Source organism: Melopsittacus undulatus, chromosome 2 (genome assembly GCF_012275295.1).
Source record: "Melopsittacus undulatus isolate bMelUnd1 chromosome 2, bMelUnd1.mat.Z, whole genome shotgun sequence".
In the NCBI taxonomy this organism is placed as follows: domain Eukaryota; kingdom Metazoa; phylum Chordata; class Aves; order Psittaciformes; family Psittaculidae; genus Melopsittacus; species Melopsittacus undulatus.
The window spans coordinates 77,876,719-77,893,707 of record NC_047528.1 but is presented as its reverse complement, the minus strand read 5'-3'; the positions used below and the strand labels follow the sequence as shown (position 1 = coordinate 77,893,707).

The 16,989-nt window shown below is 36.7% G+C and overlaps 1 protein-coding gene across 1 annotated transcript in view; it reads left to right on the top strand.

The window, feature by feature from the left end:
* ADGRG2 (adhesion G protein-coupled receptor G2) overlaps positions 1-16,989 on the top strand; it is a 59,382-nt gene that overhangs the window by 25,954 nt on the left and 16,439 nt on the right. Inside the window, exons 4-16 of the mRNA XM_034059955.1 lie at positions 122-163; positions 1,117-1,125; positions 1,495-1,518; positions 3,416-3,448; positions 7,532-7,573; positions 9,227-9,274; positions 10,471-10,538; positions 12,124-12,194; positions 13,220-13,259; positions 13,361-13,395; positions 14,695-14,777; positions 15,473-15,533; positions 16,028-16,764. Coding sequence (XP_033915846.1) covers positions 122-163; positions 1,117-1,125; positions 1,495-1,518; positions 3,416-3,448; positions 7,532-7,573; positions 9,227-9,274; positions 10,471-10,538; positions 12,124-12,194; positions 13,220-13,259; positions 13,361-13,395; positions 14,695-14,777; positions 15,473-15,533; positions 16,028-16,764 — 1,293 coding nt within the window. The remainder of the gene's footprint in view (positions 1-121; positions 164-1,116; positions 1,126-1,494; positions 1,519-3,415; positions 3,449-7,531; positions 7,574-9,226; positions 9,275-10,470; positions 10,539-12,123; positions 12,195-13,219; positions 13,260-13,360; positions 13,396-14,694; positions 14,778-15,472; positions 15,534-16,027; positions 16,765-16,989) is intronic.

Below are 16,989 nucleotides of genomic sequence, written 5' to 3'. Positions count from 1 at the left end.
ACACCAGCTTGAAGTGAGTAGCACATGTAAAATTGTTGTGTTAAAAAAAGTATTTGTATATATGCATTTGTAAAAATGTATATAAAAACTTCTGCTCCTAAAAATTCTTCTTCCTTTGTAGTTGACACTGCTGCTACGCTGCCTGGTAAAAGAGATGTAACAGGTATATGGGGGTTCTGTGTAATTTTTTTCCCCATTGTTCTTATATTTTAGAAAGTGGGTAGAAATATTGCTACTGCTGTTACTTTTTAATTCATGGAGATAGTTAAATATATGCAAATATTTGTAAATTAATTATCCATATCATCCTTGTAGCTTATTAGTATATTTCATCATGCAAATAGCATCATTAATTTTCCAGAGAAAATGAAAATAAGATCACTGAGATGGCTGATTCTTCTTTCACTGCAGAAATCAGATTTATATTTATCCTTTGGAAAAAAGCTAATACTAGTTTTCATTATAGCAAGCAAAGTAGTCTGAGCAAGGTATCATGGGAGTGATTAGCATTTCAGAAACTCCTTGTTAACTATATTTAACCAAAAAATTCTGTGTTTCTGCAGGGACTTTTGGTATCTCTGACTTATGTCTTCTACAATAGGAAAGGCTTTATAGTATTATTAGTGTATTGTAAGTAACATTATAGGATTACTTGAGTTTTGAGAGAAGATGCTGAGCTGAAATACTTTAACTGTGTTTTTGTAAATAGTATTTAATATTTTCAGCCAGCTGTTCTTTAGGTTGTGTATCTATGGAAACTGTGATTCGATGGCACTGTCAAATACCATTCTATGAATGAATGGGCTAATTTTGAAGTTGGTGTGGCAACCAGATACCAAATTTTTTTTTTTTTGTAATAGAAGTACTGACTATAATAACATTATAGTGAGTGGTATTTGCTATATAGAGTTAGCTGGCTGCTGTCACTATCAGAGATTCAAACTTGAGTTAGCTATTTGGATTACTGTTCTTTGCAGGACAGAAAGAAGAACAGATATGTAGTGGATAAATTTGCCAAGTCTCAGTATTATTATACAAAGTCTGAGAAGAGTTCTTTGTACCAAGCTATAGTCACCTTGTTATGTATGCTTGGTTCCCATTCCCAGAATTAGCAAGACAGTCAGGGTAGGTCTGTGGCTTTCAGTCTAGTGTCATACATATCTTGGATCAATTATTTTTTGTTTTCTTACCATTATACAATGCAAACGGTTCAGTATTTGTTGAAAAGAAATCGTCTTCAGATGAATTCTGTTTGAATTCATAAAAATGGTAATTTTTTTTTCATCAGAGATTATTACATCTGCCTTTTTTGGCAACCTGGAAGTGTTCTGGTAAGCAGGTATTGCCCTCTGCTGGTTAATGCAGTAAACTTTGATACATAAGGAAGGGCTGCTGAGGACGGTTATATATGTGTTAGAAACTTCATTATGGGTTTTTTCTCTCTCTCTCCCTCTCTTTTTTTTTCGTGTCTGAAAAAAGGTGATGATTCGGGAGAATCGGCTGTAACAACTATTTCTGGTAAGAAAATCGGAACTTTACTGCAATATTTGTTACTTCCTGATAGATAAATCTGCTTTTATCTGAGGTAATGCAGGAAAGTTGTGATGCAAATAAGTTACAACACATAAGGTTTTTATTGTTTGTTTTTGAAGAGTAGATTAATTTCTTCATTCTACTTTGCAATAAAATAGTTTACCTTATAGGATCACTCATGGTTTGTGACAGTGATGCTTGGGGACAAAGGAGGGGCAAGTTGTTTGATCAGGAGGCCTTTGTCCAGTAACCTGAGGAGTGAACAGTTTGCAGAGATGGCAGAGGAGAAGCACTGTAGTGAGGGAGCTCCCTTACATCTCCTCCTGCTCTAGCAGGTGTGCATATGTCATTTCATGTGGTGTGGTATATTGCATGCACGTGAACACACATACGCACACAAAACTAATAACTTCTGGGACCAGAGATGATGAACATCTTCTATGAAAGCATTTTTTTTAAATGTAAAATTTAGACACACAGAAATAGCTGTGTGAAAACTTTCTTGCTTAATGTATACTGACATATCATGCTCTGAAGAAAATAAATAATTCAGACACAAACACACATACTTTTGGTTTTTTACAGATACAGTCTTTCTCTGGAAATGGTTCATCTTTAAGAACTGCAGCCAATTCAATATTTGTTGTAGTTTATACCAAGCCAAATAAAACAAATGAAATCAGCATTTAGTTTTCACTCAGATTCCTCATATTTTGGCTGCTTGTTAGTTGGCTTAGAAAATAATTTGTCTTCAGTATTGTTACTTAAGAACCAAATATGCTTATTTGGCTTATTTATTATATATTTATTTATTTATTATGGTTTATAAGGGTTTATATAGCTTATATGGTATTATGTATTTATTTATTTATTATAGTAATATATATATAATTGATATATATATTATCAGAAAGAAAAGCTCCCTTTCCATGGAATGAAGTTGATTGCTTTTTTGTATTGATATGAAGCTGTCTTTATGCAGGGTCACCAACTTTCATTTACTATACTTAAGATACTGCTCCCTGCTAGTGATCTCAGTGCTTTTAGTGGAGAAGTTTGGAAAGCATAGTGTTCTCCTGCTATGAAGCTGCTCTGGCCCGTTTTAAAAAAGTTGCTAAGTTGTCATATTGGTGTGGTATGAAGTGGTCCTCTAACCACCTTGTATTCCTGCCTTGACACCTAAAATATGCTTACTAAGCACATCCTTCCTAAGCAATATTTAAATTTTCTTCCACTGTCTTAATGTAATGATCTTTCTTTTTCTTTTGATGTAGCTAAAAAAATCGCATTCTTACTCTATTTTATTTATATATGGTTACTGTAAAAAACAGCTTTTTTTAAGATACAGTTTGCCAGACCCAGTGTGTCATCTCTGGTCATGACTTCGTGCAGGAAAAGATCCCTGGGGCTAAGCACTTATCACTATTGGGTGTGCCAAATTCGTATGCATCTTCTAAAAGAATGAAATCAGTAAAAGGAACTTCTCTGAAGGAACTCCATTACAAGCTGTTTATATTCAGTTACTCAGATTTTTTAAATAATGTGAGCATTATTTCAAATACTTGTATTGAAATAATTGAAACATTTTTAACAAACAATGCAGTTGGTTTTAAAATGGATCTTAGATAAATATTATATTCAACATTTTGCATCTTTTTTCTACAAAAATCATAGAAATAACATATTAATACAATTTTATCTTTCTTTTTTGTCCCCAGAATCCTCTATTTTTACTTATGTCATGTATCCTATTAACCCTTCAGGCAAGCTTTTATTAATGTCTCTGTTATTTAGATTTAGTTAGATTTAGATAATTTTTTTCTTTAGATTTTATAGATTTGTATTCTTTTTCTTAATTGTTTTTACTGTTACTTTTCTTCAGATATGACTTTGGAGAAGACTACACAAACTGCAGGTGAGAAATAACATGAAGAGTGTTAAGATCTGAAGAGGGATGTTTGTTGCATTAATGAAACCTGAATGTTTTTAATAACTGTGATTTGTTTACTCCAAATTATTTTCTTACATGATCTTAAAATTTTATTTATCTGCAGTCTGTATTTTAAGTCTTCATGGTTAGGGTTTTGAATAGCATTTAACTGACACTGAGCTTTCTTTTGCATTTAAAATAATACATTGCTTACCTGTCATGGTTTAAGCCCAGCTGGCAACCCAGAACCACTCAGCCCAGGCTGAAAGTCAGAAACATAGCACTGCACCAGCTACTAAGAAGGAGGAATATGACTGCTACTGCTGAACCCAGGACAGTATCCACCCCTTATTCCATACCATTCACATCATGTTCAGATCCCACATTTTTCAATATACCATCACTCTTGTATCATATATATATATATATATATATATATATCTACACATCCACACAGAGAGAGAGAGAGAGAGATCATTCCTTAGTGCATGGACCAATCCCTATAAAGTTGCTGAGTTCATCTGGTCTGTGATGTCAGGCTCCATCTCTTGTAATAGCTTTTCAGAGCAGGAGAGGCTGTGTGCAGTGTTGGATTGTTGCCTGCTGATGACACTGCAGAACAGAACTTGTCTGGTTTCATCAAAGTTTATTCTCTGTTGGGATGATGGTCAGAGGGAAGTCAGGGCCAGTCGCTGGTGACCTGAAGACATTTAGTTGATGGGCTATAAAGGTATTATAGAGCAGGCAACAGCATACAATTGAGTTCATTGACTGTTTTCCACTAAAATCAAATTCCCTTGAGGTATACTCAGACTTCCCCATCTTCCCGCATTACCCACCAAGTATATCTGGGTCCCTGAGCAAAAGCAATCCCACGAGTGGGTTTGGCTTTACCTGAAGCAGGAATAACCCAGACTGTTTTCCCCAGCAAATTCTTTATGTGCACCACAGGAACTTTGTCCCCCTCTATGATATGTAAAAGTTCTGACTGGGCTGGACCAGCCCTATTGGCAGATCCTCTGGTGTTGACCAACCAGGTGGCTTTTGGTAAATTTGTATCCCAGTGTTTGAAAGTTCCCCCACCCATTGCTCTCAGTGTAGTTTTTAACAGCCCATTGTACCATTCAATTTTCCCGGAGGCTGGTGCATGGTAGGGGATGTGATATACCCACTCAATGCCATGCTCTTTGCCCCAAGTGTCTATAAGGTTATTCCAGAAATGCATCCCACTGTCTGACTCAGTTCTCTCTGGGGTGCAATGTCACCACAAAATCTGTTTCTCAAGGCCCGGGATAGTATCCTGGGCAGTGGTGTGGGGCACAGCATATGTTTCCAGCCATCCGGTGATTGCTTCCACCATGGTAAGCACATGGTGCTTGCCTTGGCTGGTTGATGGGAATGTGATATAATCAATCTGCCGGGCCTCCTCATGCTTATACTTCAGCCATCGTCCTCTATACCAAAGAGGGTTTAACCATTTAGCTTGCTTAATTGCAGCATGTGTTTCACACTCATGAATAATCTGGGCAATAATGTCCATCGTTAAGTCCACCCCTTGATCATGAGCCCGTCTGTATGTTGCATCTCTGCCCTGCTGGCCTGAAGTGTCATGGGACCACTGGGCCAAAAATAATTCAGTTTTATGTTGCCAGTCTAAGTCCATCTGAGTCAGTTCAATCTTAGTGGCTTCATCCACTTGTTGGTTGTTCTGGTGCTCCCGAACTCTTGGGTACACGAGCACCTACATGGCGTACCTTCACCACCAGCTTCTGCACCCAGGCAGCGATATCTTGCCACAGTGCAGCAGCCCAGATGGGTTTACCTCTGTGTTGCCAGTTGCTCTGCTTCCATTGCTACAACCATCCCCACAGGGCATTTGCACCATCCATGAGTCAGTATAAAGTACTGGCCACTTTTCTCATTCAGCAATGTCCAAGGCCAGCTGGATGGCTTTCACCTCGGCAAACTGATTTGATTCACTGTCCCCTTCAGCAGTTTCTGCAACTTGTTGTCAGGGGCTCCATACAGCTGCCTTCCATCTCTGACACTTCCAAAGCACTGGAGAGACCCACTGGACTGGATACTTGCCCATACTGTCCCGCACACCCTGCCACTCATGGCTGTCCATCCTCAGAGAAAATCTCTTGGTGATCCTCCTATATCGTTGTCTAATCCTAGACAAGACTTGAGCTGGACCCTGCTTAGCTTCCATGATCAGACAAGATCGGGCATTCTCACAGAGGTCACACAGTAGACAAAACAGAGAGAGCATATGCAGCAACAAGCTGGTCCCCAGCAAGAGGAGCATGGTGCTTTCAAGGGCATTGAAAGGATATTCAGGATCTTTAAATCTTCCAGAATCCACTCCCACTGTAAATAGTCTGGTGGGGGAGCAGAGGGTGTGAGGGAATGTCTCCTTCACAAGTTGACCACCCGAGGAGGGTAAAAAAGATGTGTAATTGCTAAATACTTCCATTATATACCTCCCAAAGTATAAAAGTGATGACCACACTGGGAACACATAGCAGCCCAAATTCATGATCAATGAGTATATTGCATTACAAGTCATTGCCATGAAGTACAGCAAAACAATAAGACTAGCCCAGGCCCTCCAGCTGATAAACACTAAAACAGCAAATACCAGCTGTAAGTAAGGTACGACATGCTGAAACTCTGAGATCAAGAGCAACAACTTTGAGAGCCAATAAATCAGCATTGTGATGAGTGACTATTAATCTGAAACAATGCATACTTGTCACAAATATGATTAGACACACTCTGGTCAGTTGTTATCTCAACTCTTCGTGTCCCACATTCGGCACTAAGAAGAACTGTCATGGTTTAAGCCCAGCCGGCAACCCGGAACCACGCAGCCGCTCGCTCACTACCCCCTTACTCCCCTGGCTTCCAGAGGGATGTGGAGGAGAATGGAAAGAATGTAACTCCCACAGGTTGAGATAAGAACAGTCCAGTAACTAAGGTATAACATAAACCACTGCTGCTACCACCAATAATAATGATAAGGGAAATAACAAGGGAAGAGAATACAACCGCTCACCACCCACCGACAGATACCCAGCCTGACCCGAAGCAGTGTCTAGCCCTCTGGGATAACTGCCGCCAGTTTATATACTGGGCATAAGGTGCTGTGGTATGGAATACCTCTTTGGCTAGTTTGGGTCAGGTGTTCTGCCTCTGCTTCATCCTGGCTTCCCCTCCTCCCTGTCAGAGCTTGAGACTCAGAAAAGTCCTTGGTCAGAGTAAACATTACTGAGCAACAACTAAAAACGTTGGTGTTATCAGTGCTGTTCCCAGGCTGAAAATCAGAAACACAGCACTGTACCAGCTACTAAGAAGGAGAAAAATCACTGCTACTGCTGAACTCAGGACATTACCAAAGCCCAAACTGGGTATATTTCTGTTTAGCAAGTATGTAGTTTTTCGCTGTATCTATATATAGAATGTTTTCTATACTTTCTGATGCTATTTAAAGTCTCAAAAGAAGTGAAATGTACACCCCTTTCCTTAAAGGGACATGATACATGTTCATGCTTCTATGATTCTATGGCTCTATATATATGTTCTTGCAGTGAGTTGCCAAATACAATCATTAAAGACTCAGTCAGAACTTGCTGCCCCTTTTTTTCCCTAATGCTTGTATTTGAAAACAAGGAATACGCTCATCCCATGTCAGTACAGATTCTTACATGTCTGTATATGAGCTAGACATCCTGCTGTTCATAGCTGATGGACAGAAAGACACATTTGTAGAACATGATTCATCTTATGCTGAAATACCCATGTAGAATAGATTAAATGTGAATCACAACATTAAAAGCATCACTTTCTCCACTGAATAAAGGGAGCCTAGAGGAGCTAGCTCATATGGGGACATAGACATTGTATTGGATGGATCTCACTCTGAGAGGTGCTTTTTATTTCCATTTCTCCTGGGAAGACAGAGTCTGAAGTGGAAAGTAGGAAACTTATTTATGTGACATGTATTTCATATCATATTCTTAAGTTAAAATGTGAAAACTTAATTTTGAAACTTTTTTTTTTTGACAGAGGCTCTTAATGTCACTGATTATTACTCCTCTGGAACACCAGGTAGGATTCATATATCGCCACTTGTCTTCTTTTATGCTTGTCAAACTTCAAGTGTGTGTGAGTTTAGGAAGTGTGCTCCCAATTATTTGTAATAGGATCTTCTTCCTTGTTACGATGGTGTGTCATATTAGCAGTCTGCCTTATGTCATATTGATCTCCAGTCTGGTAGAAGGTTTAATTCTGCAGTGCTTGCCTGGTTGGCCACGTACAGAAGAGATTGGTCATTTTCTAAGTCAGAGCAGCAGGTTACCACAGAGATGTAAGAAACACAACCTCAGGGACCATATTTGCTTAAAACAAAATAATCCTCATGTTTTTTTGGAGACTGAAGCAGAATTAATCCAGTCATGATATTCTCAGGGAAGGTCCAGTCTATAGGAGTAGGCTGAATTAATTTTTTATTATCCAGTTAGTAGCCTGATAAACCAATTAGAATGTATTTGCGCTGAATTAGTGCAAATGGTGTCATACCAGTGGGTGCTCTGAAAAGAGAAAAGACTGATGTTAGTTTTTACTTTTGTGTCACTTCTGGATTTTGTGTTGGGTTTTTGTGTTATTCTTTATGTAGTTGACAATTTTGACAAATTCAGTTATTTATTAACATTTCTTTAAGGATTGTTTAAAAAAAGAAAAGTGCTGATACAGTTTTCATAACTTATTTCATTGACAACTGCCAATACCAAAGGGAAGGCAAATTTATTAGTCTGAAAAGAATGTTTTCTATTAATTTGAGTACTGCTAACAGCATACAGTCTGTATGCTCTGATGGTAGTTTATTGATGGTGATAAAATTGATGATGCATCAAGCTATAACAGGCAAATACTTGTACCACAGAAAGGGTAAAAATGTTAAAAATTTCCATTTAATTTGGTATAGCTAATGATAACAGCAGAGAAAATAGCATTTGTTTTTCTGTCAGTGGAGGCTAATCAGCTTAAGGCTGTGCTGCCATGTGTTTATGAACAAGCCTAGGAGTTTTGTCTTGGATGCAAATATTTTTCTGGTCCTATGTTCTGAGTTTATACAACAGAACTACCTGTTTACAGTACCCTTAGTATGGGATCCATGTTATTTCTTTGCAGTGTAGGCAGTATTAAAAATATGGGAGCAGCCAAAAGCTTGCTGTAACTAACAAGCAACATGTTCCATTAGTAGGAGTATGCATGCTTGCTGTTATCATATTTTGGATTCTATCAGGTAGAACAGTTACAGTTTCATTCTACTATAAGTAGCCATAGTAGGATCCTCAGAAGCAGATAACATACTACCTAATGATTGAATATGGCGATATTTGAAGAGTTTATTTATGATATGCTGATTTCTGGTTTATTTGAATTAAAAACCAAACCAAACTAAAACAAACCCACAACCAGTCATTTGCATGTAGGTCTTCTGTGGAAACTGTTACAGAAAATGGTTCAAAATTAATTAATCAAAGCCAGCATGTTTTACTCTGAATGCTAAGTTTTGGAAAATGTCATGGTAAGTGTCCTAAAGAAGTGAAGACTAAACAGTATGTGAAATATTTCTAAAAGGTAAAGACCTTTACATTTAAAACATTAAAATGACTGTAAATATGTACATTTGTCAGTACTGGGTTTAAATTCAGCTTTTTTGCTCACTAGATTTTTTTGTCCCCCAAAAATCTATAGCAGGAGAAACCATTTTATGCAACGTAACAACTGTCTGTAATTTTTCAGGTTAGTAGTTTTCTATTTCCTTTTTTTCTTACAAAAACCATGTACAAAAAATATTGAGTAATAAATCAACTTTTAGTTGTTATGTGCAAACTATCTCTGCAATAAATTTCCTGTGAATTTAGAGAGATTTTGTATAAAAGGGGGGGAGATATTTTAAAGTAATGTTTAGTCTATTGTATTTTTTTATCTTTGGTTCCTTATCAAAGGATATATAGTTGCAAATAAGAATTATAAACCTGAGGAAAAAAGAAACTACTGTGCTGTGGTGGATGCTAATGCCTGCCTTATTGAGCCTGACTGTATCAGGAATAGAAGTTGAAATAGTGTTTAGGAGAATTATTGTAAAAGCCTGTGTGTGTATTAAAAGTGTAATAGACAAACAAAAGAAAGTGGAAGGGGCCATGATGATCAATATATGTGTGTTAACAAAAACATATTAAAAGAAGATTTTGTTGCTACATGTTGCTGCCTTCTGAAAAACTGATAAATGGCTTTTGTGAGAAATACTTAAGAAAATGAAGTTACTTCTGCCAAGTAGCCATATGCAGAGTAATTTAAAGGTGAGAAAGAGGCAGAATAAGTAACTGGGCCCTACCACAAGTTTCCCTGCTGACTGATGGAGTAAACTGCTAGATGATTTGGGTGATGTCATGTATGCTTTCCTGTATGGGCCTTTTATCAATAGCCTTCACAGAATGTGTGGCTGCAGGAAGAGAAGTGTCATAGAGGTTCCTTTATGTCTCCAAAATGGACTTCCCAGCTCTCAAGGAGTGTTGAATGTTGCCTTGAATTATGGCATCCTGAAAATTCATTAGTCCCCGAGGGAATAATTTTCAGAGTATCACTTTGCCTTTACCCACATATTTTATTCTGGTTGTGGGAGTTGGAGTTGTATTAATAGTAATGTGCAATGGGGTTTTTCTTTTTGGAGGGTGAGAACTAGAAGGAATTTAGAAACAACTGTCAAAACTAAATATATAGAAAATAATGAAAGCTATTGGACTATTTTATTTGTGGAAGTAGTAAGTGAAGAGATGGAAGAACAATTGCAAAAATACTGAATGATCAGAAAAGCTACTGTAAGTACTCCTTTCCCTTCTATTGTAATACAAGAGAGTGAATTTCTGATTTCTCGAATAATTTTACATCATCTGTTTTAGTGTTGATTTTTTAAACTTTTTTGGTTTTGATTTTAGTGTTCTATGTGGGGAAGGTAAAACTTCAGGCAAGTGAAGAAAGTAACTCATCACTAAAAGTAGAAATAGTAAGTGTTCTCTCTGTTAAAACTTGTCTTGGTACGGAAGGTTGAAATATGTTTGTCTACACTTAAAATACTCATACCTTAATATAATTCTTGTTATGGCTTGTATAGTTCTGTTTTATTTCAAATGTAGTTTGCAGTACAAGGTAATATTTGCAGTGGATGGATCTGCTCGCTCTCTCTCTCAAACAGTTGCTTTGCACCTAAATTTTATAACTCAGATAAGTAAACTTCATACAGTAAGGGCCTGTATTCTCTGTAGCCACTGAAAGGAGGGGGAAGCCAAGTCTGGAGAGAGGAACTGCCTAATTAATAATTTACATTCAGGCATACAGGATCTTCCTTTGGAGATTTGTTTAGGCAACATCATTGGATGGCAACAGTGTGGGCATAAATTAAGTTAGATTGTTTCCTGGGAATAATTCATCTTGAGACTCTCACAAATAGGGTATCGTTCTATGTTTTCTAATATGTGGTTAATCAGTTATTAATTTTGCAATAGGCCTATGTGACACAAGTGTGTCCACTTACACAACACAACAGAGGTTTAAAAGAACAGTATCATGCAAAGCAAGGACGATATAGGTTATTCAGTACTGAGATAATAATACTATGAGGATGAGAATAATTAGTTGTTACAGATGGAAAACTGAAGGTAGGAAAAAAAGGAAACATTAACTTGTGAAGGGCCTTGTATCTTCCTTCTACACAACCCTGCCTGCATTCAGTGTGGAATTTGACATGCCAGACTCTGCAAACATGAGAGTAGTCAGCAAAATCACCCCAGAGAGCTACTGCACAGGTGTGCATGAAGCATTGAGCTTGGGCAGGAGTAGCTCCCGGCAGAAGCCACCTCTGTATCATGTTGTCTTTCAGTGGTGATAATGCCTACTGATACCATCCCAGTGTATTAACGTTATGCCTACCGCTATTAGAAGAATGGTTTTACTGTCTCTTGAAACTCTTCTAATTTTTAGAAGAATATTTCTTAGGTAATGTCAATACTATATATATTAGATGATGTTTTCATCAGAGTGTCTGATGTTTGCATCGCGGCAACCAAAAGAACATAAGAATGCAGATCTAAAAAGGGCATTTAAATAAACCTTATGATGTTCACTGGCCCTAAGGTTAGATCATATATATTTAGGTCATTAGTACCATGCCTTTCACCTAAGTTTTTGACTTCTTATTCCCAGGATTCTACACAGTTGGTTACTTGTGTCTATTTTGGAATTTGTCCCATTGCTGCACTTAGAAAGTTTGTTCAGTGTCTGGTCTAAGCTGCCTTTGTTGCAAACTAAGCCAAATTCCAAATTCCACTCTTTTCAACATGAGATATGGTGAGGTCAATATCCTCTTGCCCATATCTTTCACAAAACAGATCCTGTTGCTCAGACTATACTAGTTGAGCCAGTTCCTTCCGTAAGTTGTGACAACAATGTCATGATAAATATTTGTTGAAATGTATTCATGAGAAAATGTGCTTCTTATCTTTGGAATTCTAGACTTGTGTGTAACAAACATGTTTCTTTTAAGGATAAGATTTCCTGGTTTTATTTAGCTGTGGCATTTTTGTTTCTAACAGGTTAATAACATGACCAACAATCAAGTTACAAAATTAATTGCAATTCCAGCACCTACCCTGCAAGAATTGAGGTGATTTTGAATAAGGATTGAAATCTTTGTTATATTTGAAAAAGATTAAGTGGTTTGTGTGGTTAGCAGACTCTGCATTATTCCTGCACTTTATAAATTAAAAACCTCAGGAGTTACAAGTTACTGTTTTTTAACATAAAATTAATATTGATTAGAAAAGTACTGGTTTTATTTTATGTACCACTGGAGTTTGTTTTAAAAAAATGGTATGCTTGCTGGTTTCATTTTAGGTCCTTCAGTTTTCTTGGGGCTCAACAAGGCCTAAAGGCCTTGTTTATATGATGATAATGTTAATAGTAGTAGTAGTAGTAGTGGTAGCAATACCTGGTAACATGATGTGTGGATTGTTGAGAATGCCAGTCTGGCTTCTGCTCTTCATGAAGAAATGGTCAGTATAATTTCAGGGATTCAGTCTATCTCATAGGAGATTTACTAAGAGAAATTTCATATCTGTGTGGTTTTTAATACGTATTCTTGGAACCAAAACTATATTTTTTATTTTGGTGTAGTTTCTTCTTTCACAGTCCTCATAAGGAGAAGTTTGAATGAATGGATATTTACTGCCATTCCCAAAACTTGCCCTGAAAATCAAGAACATGTAATTGGCCAACAGGTCTTCTCTGTAAAAGAAATTCACATCTTACTCATTCTGTTTCTGTGGTATGGAGTTTAAATTTAGAATTCTGTTCAAAATGATTGCAAAAAGGCGATGTTAAGACTTATCTTTTGTTCTTCCGAATAACTTTTAAAGAAGTGGATTGGTGTTAACATACGTGATGACAGAGGTTTGAACTTTGTGGGGTGACTACTAAAAGGCAATTTACGACGTATTTAATCCTTTGAAAAGTGGCCTTACAATATTGGAACTGGCATGATTTAAAAAACAAACTAACACCAATCAACTGTTACTTTCTTTTGGTGTTTTTTTTTTCTCAGTAGTTGCTTCTTTTATTTATTATATGGTTGTAATTGTTTTCAGAAATGTAAGTAGAAATTTTACATAATGGTAACTTTTTATTTTAAAGAATTTCAGAGTTCAACAAAACCTTGCAAGCAGTAAGTAAGGTAAGATTACTAATTGTTGTTATAGTTTGGAAAACTTTATTATCTAAGTATCAGTTCTGTTTTGTCCTGACAAAACAACCTATTTTCACTTGTCATTACAGTCCTCCATTATGGAATGCAGTGCAGAAAATCAGAGGTTTGTTGTTAATCTTTTAAATGCTCATAAATTTACAAGCTCACATATTAATATATCAAGTATGAATGGCTGTGTAACAGAAATAAAAACAAATGTTCTAGCAAATTTAAATTTGATAAATAGACTGGAGAGATACATGTAGGCCAACAAAAATCTCATCCCATTATTCTAGCATTAGTAATTTATTTTTTTTTACCAAACTATATTGCTTTTCATTAGTCTTCTGGTGAAATACCAGCTTGCCTGTCATATTTCCTCTGCATCTCTATATTGGCTGACTTATATAGCAACTTAACCACTAAAGCTATGGGTTTTGGGACCACCAGACTTTCAGAGCTTGTAAAAACAATGCAATGTTTGTGAGGGAATTGCTTCAGGCATCCCAAGTTGCTGTTCTTTGGCTTGGGAAACCAGCCATCCTCAGGGTAATGGGAGTCTGAGACAGTAAGCGGTTCAGAGTTTGGAAGCCATGTGGTATCAGAATGGCAAGGCTGCTCTACAGAGATGATCCTGAAAGCCCTGCAATGTAGATAATGTCTGTCAGTTTAGTTGCTACTCACCACTAAATTGCTGGGCCTTTGAACTGACCAGCTTGCAAATACTATATTCTAAAACAAAATGTGGAACTTTATATCCCCAAATACTTGAATTTGGGGTTTATCTTCCTGTGTTAGGATGAAAGAAAAGTCCAAACCACTGAGGTAGTTATAGACGATAAGTCAGATCACACTTTCATATTATATACTGGCAGTATAGGGTACTCTTCATTCTTGTTAGCTGAAAAAAATGTGAAAATTTACTCAGGGTTTCAAGTCATTGAACCATAATTGTAAATATGTAGTTACATGCTAAATGGGTCTTTAAGTTCTCTCTAAAGTCAAGTGAGAAAATACTGGCTTTCCCTAGGTGATGGAGATTTAATATACACTAACAGTAGCCACCAGCAACACCTAGAGACTCTCAGGAGGTTTTTTACAGTAATGGTGGAGATTATGTTACTATCTTTACAAATCAACTCTGTAATGGCTAGTATTAATTAGGGAGGACCTCATTTAAGAATAAACAGTGTCTGTAGAGAAAACAGAAAAGAAGCTGCCTCAAACTGATGTATTACTCTTATGTATAGCCTGGCATAGTGTTTTATGTGCATTAAAAATATCCCCAAATCTGAAAAAGCCTAAGAAAAATGTGCTTTCAGACTTAGTATTTGTGCTAATGTGCTTTCAGTTAGTATTTTATGCATCATAAAGATGAGACAGATCTGTTTCTTGAGTCTAAAGGGTTTTCTTCTCATCATAGTATATACTGCAATTTCATAATGAAGCCAGCCGAAAGAGAGAATACAAGCAGTTTAACAGACAAAGCAGAAATAAGCCAACTTGGTAAGTTATGCCTTAAACACAGTCTTATCACAGTGAGCCTTTCAGATTAAATTTTCTGTTTTTACATGTGACCTTCAAGAAGCTGAAGGATAAGATTGTTACGTATTTTTAGATTAAAATATTTTTTTGCTGAACAATAAAGTACATAAAAAAATGCAGCTGTCTGATTTTGGGGTTGGGAGAGGGAAGATAGAAATATGTTTAAAAAAACTTCAGTATAAAATTTCTGGCCACAACAATAAAGCAAAATTTGAAAGAATTATTTGTAAAATTACTCAAGGACATAAATGTGTTACTGAAATGGTGATCTATATTGAAAAGTTTATAAAGTAGCCAGGATTTCTTAGTAATATTGTGGTAGTATGAAGTGGTGACTCATACCACTTGTTTCAAAAGATGTAGCATTTTATTTTTGTTTGTTTACATTAACAAAAAAGAAATCTGTACTTGTGAGGCATTGAGCAAAAATCTGGGGGTATTTCAGTATTCTGACTGGTCAAGATATGTTTTGTAAATGCCATTCAGAAAAAAAAAAGCAATTACGCAATTTACACTATTGTGTAAATTGCATAATTTAGCAATTGCATAATTGCATAATAAATCACATGCTTATTTGAATATCCTATTTACTCTTTAGCAATTAGCAATTTTTATGCTTCAGGATAAACTTGGTTAATGCTTCCTTGTCATCTCAGACCAGTGCTGCTGTTCATCCCTGGAGTATTGTTCCTTGACTGCTGAAGAATTACGGATGTAGTAAGTATAAATACAAAATCTGACTTTCTTATTTCCTAGATTTCCCAATGCATTAATAGAGTCGACTTCCATGATGCAGTGTAATAGCCAGGAAGGACTCCACAAGAACAAACGGACAAGCTTTTTCCTAGATAGCTCCCTTTCCATTCTTCCCTCTTCCCTTGGTTTTTTTGTTTGTTTTTGATGCAAATAGCTTTTGTGTTCAGCATCAGGTCACCTCCAGAACAAGCAGCAAAGGCAGCAGTAGTATTTACGGGCTTGCTAGTTAACAAATAGAGCAAAATAGAATGCAAGAGCTCTCAAAGCATCACAGAATTCATATTCGTTACTTGATCATGAAATACCCAATCCAATTGCTTTTAAAATATGCATTATTGCTATTATGTCTGTATCTTTTATATATATTCCTGTATGATAACTTATTTTCTTTAAAATATAAACAGTGTTAAATTTAACATGCATTTCTGTCCCTTCTTTTTCTTTTTTTTTTGCAGTACTATAAAAGTGCCATCTCATTCTATATGGGTTCCTTTCCCCCATTTCCCTTCTCTCCCTAAAAAGATTTCTCCCAAATCCAGTACTCTTACTTCCCCCACTATGCTTTCCACCAAACAAAGCCCTACAATTAGACCACTGATTCCACCATTCACAGAAATGTCTTCTGGAACTCTTTCCACATCTCCCACTACAAATACTCTCTCTGAAGCTTCTACCACATCCACTACTGAAACTTCCATGTCTTCCACCAGTGTTACCACTACACTTTCTTTTTCTGAGTCTCCTGCCCAGCCTACCATGCAAACTCTTCCTTCCATAGCTTCTAATAAGTCTGTCACTATTTCCACACCTGCAGCAAAATCTGTCACTAATGCTGCTTTCTCAGTTAAATCTGATGGTGTGTATCTTAGCAAGCCCATTACAATAATTTCTCCTTCTGTAGGTTTCACTAAACATTCTGCAGTATCCTCATCTGAGCTTCCCCCCAAACCTTCAGTAACAGCTTCCCCTGTCGAGGCTACCACCAAATCTGTTGCAAAAATTCAACCTCCTGCTACAGATTCAACCCAACCTATTCCTAGTTATAAAAACATTACTACAGCACCTATTCTTCCCCTTACTCCTTTCACAATAACTTTGACCCCTACTGTTAGTCCTGTCAACCATGACGTCTCAGCTTATCATCATCATTCTACCGCTGATAGCCATGGCAGCCTGCCTAAAGGGAGCACGGGTAAATATGACTAGTAAAATGATTTTTTTTTGTTTAAATTGAATGCTATATATCAAATTTGCTTTTAAATTTTATTAAAGAAGATTATATACCCAATCTGTGACTTTCCAGTTACTGTGAAAAACCTGAGACTGCTCTCGTGAGGTGCATACTTACTTTAAAATACATTCAGATGTCTTTGGCCATGATGAGTGGTACCTCACTCCACAAATTGGTTTGTAACTG